Below are 7,500 nucleotides of genomic sequence, written 5' to 3'. Positions count from 1 at the left end.
ACATATTGACAGTCACCGGTGCAGAGCAAAAATCCAATATGGTGGCGAGGGACCTGTTTTGGTACCGAAGGGTTTTTGTTTTGATTTTACCACCGCAACGGTTTTCTGGCGTATGAAACGGTTCTCAATCGGATCGCACTTTTTCCCGGCCTTCTGGCCTTCCATGAAAACACCCGTGGCCTAAAGAAAATAGAAAACGTTGAATTTGTGCAGCTAAATCAAGGAAAGGCGTTTGATAACAACATCCCAAGGTAAAATGTAACCCTATAAAGCACGCTTCTACAAACATTGGTGGATTAATTTCTCTAAATCTTTGGGATTAGCTAGCGCTTCGCCTTCGGAAATCGTCGACGCAAAATGGATAACCCTCTCTATGAACAACTGCGGACGGCGAGTGGAATGGTGGAGTGCCACTTTTTTTTTTACTCCCTAATATCTTCACAGATTACTCAAAGGTTTCGCTTTTCCTCCGTGATATTTGCAGCAAGTTTACCAAAGATGGAGTGCGCTGTCCAGCAGTGACCAGACGGTCAACGTGCTGCAGCTTCTGGTCGACATGACCGGTTTCCAGTACGTGCTCCATGAAGAAGATGTCGATCTCCTACGCCAGAATGCACGTAACTTTGAAGAAGAACGAATTATAAATGCGGTAAGATGCGGTACTCCTTCGTCCGTACGAACTAATGGAAAAATACTCGCGCCATCTTTCCAGCCTTTCGAGGCGTATGAGTTTCTAAAACACCCGAAACATCTCGCCAACCTCGACGAGTTTTGCCGTAACCTCATCGTGCGTCCCTGCAACGAGCTGCTTGCCAACAATGAGTGCATTAACTCGATGATCACCCTGACGCTCGCCTTCTGCGCCAGCAAGCAGGACGAGTGCGTAATGGTCGGAACGTTCTTCGGTAGCATCCAGCTGGAGTATCTCTGCGCAGCACAACGCACACTTTTAGGCGACTTGGAGCGAGCTATCGCTATACGCGACGGTGAACGGCAGCAGCTATTGCAGCGCAAGCAACGGTACATAGACGATATTTGCATCTCGCTGTTCCGGTACTGCCGGGCCGGATTAAGCTTCGAGCAGCTCTGTGTACCACTGACAGAGCGGTTCTGTCGTCTACTCATCACTTTTTCCGACCGAATCGTGTTGCACTACAACGAGTTACAGATTCTGGCCGATATTATGAAGGTGAAATGCAAAAAGGCCCTGCTGATCGTGCTGCGCTGTCTCAAGGATCTGTTAGACAACGAACCGGCGGATGAGAGGCTGCAAAATCGCGTCGCTCTTTTCATACTTTGCGAGGCGGACCTGCTTGTTCGTGTGATGTATGCTTACAAGCAGCTGGAACTGTCTGTTCTTAATCTGCTGCTAAAAGCACACCGGTGAGTCACTATGGCAGAACATTGTGTTAAACCTCTATTTTGCTCTCCAATGAAATATTCGAATTTCTTTCTATCTGCAGACAAATTGGCACTCAAGTATTCTCCGAAGATGTGGCAACAAAGATTGCGTTCAGGATTTTCACTGCCTCTCAAGAGCCGGTGGTCAATACATCGATCGACCTGCTCACACGGTACTACACTGCCATCACACCGGCGGATGAGCTGGAGTGTAAGATGCTTGTGGATTTGCTGCAAGTGTTCCAAGCGCATGAGCTACCACTCGCCACACTGGATCGGGTAGTCGAGAAGCTGTGGATCAAAGGGTTCTTCAAGCGTTTCGAAGCTATCTTCCAGTTGCTGATGAGCTTGGATATCTCGGTCGACACGTTCCTCGCCAAGTGCGTTGTGCATACGATCGCACACTGCCACGAGATGCTGGTCGACGATATCAAGGAAAAGATATCTCCTGACCCACACCGAGTCACACTGGGGACTCGTTGGGGCCGCATTCGGGAACGCATCCTGAGCTTCGTCGCTGTCTATCCAAAGACCTTGCGCGACATCTCGGTTCATCCGGAACACTTTGTGTTGCTCCTGAATCCGCTGCAACCAGAGTACAATGAATATTATGGCATGTGTGGAGTAAATTGTGAGGCGTATTGTGTGGAAGTATTTTACAAAACGCTTCTACCGATTGCCCTCGACTGTGGTTCGTTCTCCGTACTGTATCACACTCTTGCCACAATCTATCGCTACGATCGGATCATGCACATCTCGGAAGAGATCTGGCAGAAGTTGACGAATGAATACGCCGACAATTTCTTCTGTGTGCGCAGCCACCTGAGACGTTACAACCTGGTAAGTCACGTTTAATTATTAAATGGTACATCGTGAAATTTACAACTTAAATCATTTCTCTTCCTCAAATAACAGGGGATCGACAGACGTCTCATGAACAGCTACGATGCCGCCATTACTCGCTTGTGCGTGCTGATTGAAATTAACAGTTTTTCGCGCGATATCGACACGCTGGTCGAATACCTGGCCAACGATCTTCGGTTGCTCGAGCGAATGGAACTGAGCATCGAAGGGGAGATGATCTTCTTCCGGCTCTACAAAAACACACTCTATGTCCTCGTGAATCGTTGGCTAGAGAATCCTGCCGAGTTCCCTGCGGCTATGACGGAACGAGTCATAGGACGTCGCGTAGGGGTCCTGATGACGGAACTGGTTTCGCGGCTTCAAACGACGATCGACCTGGAGTTCAGTGGAGCGATGCATTTGATCGTTGCCTTTTGTGATCTGATGATCCTGCTGCAGCCTTCCTCACAGATCCATCAGATGACCGAGACAGGCAACATCGTGTTTCAGGTTGAAGAGACACTATTAGAAACACTGGGGAGCGCTGTTGAATGGCACGTTTTCAATAATACTGATCCCGGTTAGTGTCGGATAGGAGTAAACCGAAGATTATCTTTTGTGCAGTATGATGGAAATTAATCTCTTGTTTATTGCAGATACATTAAAAACACTGCTTTCGCAGAGGAAACATCTGCTTGGCAAGTACATTGCAATGTACCGATTGCACGGAAGCTTACCACATTCAATGGGTCCCAGCCACGTTGTGTTGCACTATGGTCGAGAAAACGAATTTGAAATGGAGCTGGAGCAACTGCTGCTCATCACATTCCGTGCAGCAGTCAACAATCGCTTTAACGATATCATAAGCCATGCTTTCCTTAGCTGTTTTCTCACCCGGGGTAACATAATGAAAGGAAAGGTATGACTGGAAACCTGGGAACTATTTGGCTAAGCTATTTATATATCATTTATCTACCATGGATTTGCTTGTCCATTTAGGTTTTCATAGACAAGATTCACGAATATCAGCTCAAATGCTTGCCCGACGAGAATTCCAGCGCGTATTCATTTGGAATTCTACGTTCCATAGCCCAACTTTTGCTGGAACAGAATGATACGCACAACGGTGGAAATAAAAACTCCATCTTTCCTAAGGTTTTGAAAGCCATCAAACCGTGGACGCTAAAACTGCCTACAGGAACTCGTAAAGAACTGTAAGTTGTAAATTAAATCCATCGCCGTTTGTCCCGTTTGTACAAATGCTCTACTTTCCGTTGCAGTTACCAGTTCATCTCGGACCATCCAAAATTTCCCAGCGATTTTGAATGTCGGATTGAACATTTTATGGAAGGAAATTAGATGAGAAATGCGGTCAGCAGGGATAGAAGTGAAGGCCTAGTTCAGTACCATATAAACGATCTCGACCCGTTATAAGAATGAATTAACGTAAAAAGAAGTTACTTCGCACGGTAATGATGTGGAACATGTTGAATTTTGTTTTCGTAAAACGAATACATTTAGAGTAGACGTAGTTGCCAAAAAGCAGCCTTTATTATTTATGTAAGTCCACCAAATGTAATCAACTCAAAAGCAGTCCTTCGCACTCGTTTCAAAAATATCTTCGCTCCTAGCACAGGGTGACACTTTATCGCTGCCCTGGCTAAAGAAATAATGATTCTTCAATTTTGTAAGTTATTCTTAATGTATTCTTCAACCACCTAAAATATAATATTTGGCAGTAAAATTCCAGCCATTAAAACATCTTCCCGCACAGATATTTCATGGCACACCTTAAAATATTCCTGATCGCGGTGAACCACTGTACCAACCGGCGAATCGCGTGAAAAAAAACGTAAACAAGGTTGATCGGTGGCGTGAAAAAGAAGATAAATTTGGCCGTTGGTGCTGAGTGTCCTTCCCTTCGATCCTGTGGCAAGAACGGCGATCCTGTGGCCGCTTTGGTGAATGTTTGTTCGTCGGTGGATCGCTGTGTTACCACAAATTATGCCGTTCTATGCGGTAGCCAAGGGCCGGGCGGTGGGCATATACAAAACATGGTAAGTGCAGGCAAAATTCATTATTTGGCACTGGTTGGCATCCATTGGTTGGCATTATTTGAACCCAACTCCGTGAACCGTCGAAGGCCGGAATGTGAGGCACAGGTCAAAGGATTCACCGGCGCTCGGTATAAAAAGTTCAGCACGCAAACGGAGGCCACGGAGTTTATTCGAGAGTTCGGAGGCGGAGGTTCTCTAGCATCAGTGCGACAGTTTTCTACATCGACCACAAAGCGGAGTTTGCCACCATTCGAGGATAGCGGAACTGCTGGTCAACCGTTGAACAAAAAACAGAGGAAAGCGATCCTTCGTGAGTCCAAACCGAAGCCGGTGCTTAAGATGGCCAGGTACGGAAAGCACTCCTTCCAGCAGGATCAAGACGGCTATGTGCACGTGTACACCGACGGGTCGTGCGAGGGCAACGGACAGCCAAATGCGGCCGCCGGTTTGGGCGTTTACTTTGACGAGGGTCACGCACTGTAAGTCACATTATTGTTCGATGGCAGGATTTTGCGCAGGATTAATGGGTTGGCATGGTAACGTTCCCTTGTTCGCAGAAACACCTCAAAACCGGTCAGCGGAAGGGCGACGAACAATTGCGGCGAAATACAGGCCGCTTCGGAGGCCATTCGTAGGGCGCGGGAGCAAGGCGTGGAACGGCTGGCGATCAACACGGACTCCAAGTTTCTCATCGATGCCACCACGCAATGGATGCCAGGTTGGAAGCAGCGCGGCTGGACGCTGGCCAGCGGAGGACCGGTAAAGAACAAGGCGGACTTTATGGAATTGGACCGCGAGATGAACACCGGTAACATGTCGATCAAGTTCAATCATGTCGATGCGCACAGTGGTATCGTGGGTAACGAGCGTGCCGATCAGTTGGCGCGCAAGGGATCGGAAATGTATCGAGCGGAGCGTCGGAACACCGGCAATCGTCGTTGAAATTCGTCATATTTGATGAATAAAGAAAACCAATGAAAATTTGAGAAATAGTAATTAAATTTTATTAAATAGCGTCTCCCGTATTCCCCCTTATTCCTTCTTTTCCCGTTTCCGTAGTATATTGTAGGTGTGCTCTCGGTTCCGCTCAATGCCTGTCCATTTTCGCTTTTTTTTCCTGTTGCTATTGCTGCTGCTGCTGCTGCTGCTCTGTGTGCGAAGGGGAAAGGGCCATGTTCCGGGGTTTGGATTCCGCGAGACTTCCACCGGTGGCCATGTGCTTAAAACAGCACATTAATGGAAAGCTGTAGCCTTTTACTCGTTTTGCATCTTCTGCCCTCTTGTATTGGTTTTGATCGATTTTCACTTATAGCCTACTCCTCCTCCTCCTCACTTGTTCGAATCAGTGTGTGCCCTTCTAGCATGGCATGCGTAGTTGCATCTCGTTCGCCCTCACTCAAAAATTATCAAATTTCAATTATTACCCCGATGCCATTTTGTTGGTTTCGAATCTCAGAGCGTGGGAAAGCAACGACCGATCAATGTGTGCTTCGTAGAGTAGTACACAAAGTGTGTTCCTAATTGAAGTGGACAAAAGAACTGAACGCAGATGCCCTTTTTGCTGTGCCTAATTAGTGAGCGTGTAATTAATTGCATGTTTTTCAAAATCAATTATGCACAACACTTTCTGCGTGCGATACCGATTGTTGGTCGTGGTGATGCTTCTTGGAAAATTGGATTTGGCTCAAGCTATGCGATGATGGGTGCGAGACGAGGAACGAACTGGATGAAACTCGCTGCCAACTCGCAAAACGGCGCAACGGACCCGCTTCTCCTAATTTATTCCTATTTCTTTTAGTTAAATTTAAGAATCACTCCCGACTTCGATTTCGGTGTTTTTCGACGAACGCTGACCCTCCGCCGTGTGGTCCTCCTGGTATTCCTGGTGATGTCAGTTAAGGTTAGAGTGTTCTCCCTTTTATTACTCTTAGTGGGGGCAGCTAAATGTAACGCTCGGTACGGTATGCGGTTAGGTTAAGAATCCTCTCTTGATCGTTCCGGCAGACTGTTGGTAGAGATTCTTCTTGCTTAATATATTGGTTTACGTTTTAGTAACATGTCTCTTTTTTAATATTATTGTTAATAGTAGTATTAATATTATTACTGTAATTCCCAGCTAGCATCTGTAATCTTGCGTTTTCATGTTCGTTCGCGCGCGGATCGTATATGTATAATAAATTTGTCACCATTGCATGCATATCTCATAGCATTTTGTATGAATCCTCTTCTTCCATTTTTCCTGGTTAATCTCCACCCGGCAGCCCAGTAAGCATTGCATGCTAGCTACTAGCATCACCATGTCCTGGATGGCGGGTTCCTTTACTCAAACCTTCTTGGTTTCTCCGTTTGAATAGGTTAGTTGTTTCATCCACTGCACGGGTTCTTTCTCTTCTCTTTTGTGTAAAAATAATTCGATTGAAGCTGGAGCCGGATCCCAAAACAACGAAAGAAACGAACGCTCTTCGCCAATGCCCGTGACACCGGGAATCGGGAGCCGTAGAGAATCCTAACTTTCGCCCCTCTAGGATATGTTGATTTGCATGGGTGAGTGAGGTTGGGTACGTTATGAATGGTAGTAGGCTCATTTATCATAATCGCGCTCCTAAACACTATTCCTGTAATGTTTTGGAAGTTACAACTGCAACTGGCTGTTTGATTTCGTACTGGATCCTGGATACACAGGTGTGGCCATCTCATACCATCCGCTACTTGCTGGTCCATTGGCTTTTGGCCTTCTTCTTCTTTACTTTTGCCGAAATATCTTTATCTAAATCGCCGAAAAATCACGCAACGTAAGGTAGAATATTTTGCAAGATTGCAAGATGGAAAAGCGCAACTGAAAATCGAGCACATATAGATAACCAGCGCGACGACATCTTATCACGAGATCCTTAATTGTTGGTGGTCCTGCGGTCGTAGTCGTTAGCGTACAAAACGCGGATGTTTTGGTCGCACATCGCAATCATTCATCATTATGCTGCAGATGCTGCTGCTTGCGATTTGGTTGATAAATGCGCGCACACGTTAGTGGACGTATGTGTGCCGGTTGTACTGACTGAAGTCGGCCACTGGGGGGGCCAGTCCAGTCGTACCGTGCCAGTGGACGGTGCCAAATGCTGGATCAAGCTAGTTTATTAGTAGTTAGAGCTATCACAGGAAATCGGTAAACCTGTCAACCGTCGGCGTGTGATCGCGGACC

The 7,500-nt window shown here is 46.6% G+C and overlaps 3 protein-coding genes across 5 annotated transcripts in view; 2 read left to right on the top strand and 1 right to left on the bottom strand.

The window, feature by feature from the left end:
- Positions 1-362: 362 nt before the first annotated feature.
- Positions 363-3,462, top strand: LOC126576259 (uncharacterized). The gene is made up of 7 exons (XM_050237470.1): positions 363-402; positions 485-649; positions 713-1,383; positions 1,464-2,241; positions 2,317-2,824; positions 2,901-3,163; positions 3,244-3,462. The coding sequence occupies exons 1-7, from the start codon at positions 400-402 to the stop codon at positions 3,460-3,462; spliced, it is 2,607 nt and encodes an 868-aa protein (XP_050093427.1). The 5' UTR covers positions 363-399.
- Positions 3,463-4,092: 630 nt separating this feature from the next.
- On the top strand, positions 4,093-5,291 carry LOC126569290 (ribonuclease H1). The gene is made up of 3 exons (XM_050226270.1): positions 4,093-4,301; positions 4,388-4,780; positions 4,859-5,291. The coding sequence occupies exons 1-3, from the start codon at positions 4,210-4,212 to the stop codon at positions 5,241-5,243; spliced, it is 870 nt and encodes a 289-aa protein (XP_050082227.1). The 5' UTR covers positions 4,093-4,209; the 3' UTR covers positions 5,244-5,291.
- Positions 5,292-5,300: 9 nt separating this feature from the next.
- LOC126569288 (uncharacterized) overlaps positions 5,301-7,500 on the bottom strand; it is a 15,325-nt gene continuing 13,125 nt past the window's right edge. For all 3 annotated transcript variants that reach the window (XM_050226267.1, XM_050226266.1, XM_050226268.1), the window contains one exon: positions 5,301-7,500. This exon is cut by the window's right edge and continues 2,421 nt beyond it. The gene's annotated coding sequence lies outside the window, so the exon portion shown is untranslated.

This window comes from Anopheles aquasalis, chromosome 2 (assembly GCF_943734665.1).
Source record: "Anopheles aquasalis chromosome 2, idAnoAquaMG_Q_19, whole genome shotgun sequence".
NCBI lineage: Eukaryota > Metazoa > Arthropoda > Insecta > Diptera > Culicidae > Anopheles > Anopheles aquasalis.
This window is presented reverse-complemented; position numbering and strand designations above follow the sequence as displayed.

What these genes read in the sequence shown, in the direction of transcription:
- LOC126569290 (XM_050226270.1), top strand. Translation starts at nt 4,210, where the DNA reads ATGTTTGTTCGTCGGTGGATCGCTGTGTTACCACAAATTATGCCGTTC. An exon ending in GTGGGCATATACAAAACATG is followed by an intron (nt 4,302 to 4,387) that starts GTAAGTGCAGGC and finishes GAACCGTCGAAG; the next exon opens with GCCGGAATGTGAGGCACAGG. An exon ending in TTTGACGAGGGTCACGCACT is followed by an intron (nt 4,781 to 4,858) that starts GTAAGTCACATT and finishes CCTTGTTCGCAG; the next exon opens with AAACACCTCAAAACCGGTCA.
- LOC126576259 (XM_050237470.1), top strand. An exon ending in ACCTGAGACGTTACAACCTG is followed by an intron (nt 2,242 to 2,316) that starts GTAAGTCACGTT and finishes CTCAAATAACAG; the next exon opens with GGGATCGACAGACGTCTCAT. An exon ending in TTTCAATAATACTGATCCCG is followed by an intron (nt 2,825 to 2,900) that starts GTTAGTGTCGGA and finishes TGTTTATTGCAG; the next exon opens with ATACATTAAAAACACTGCTT.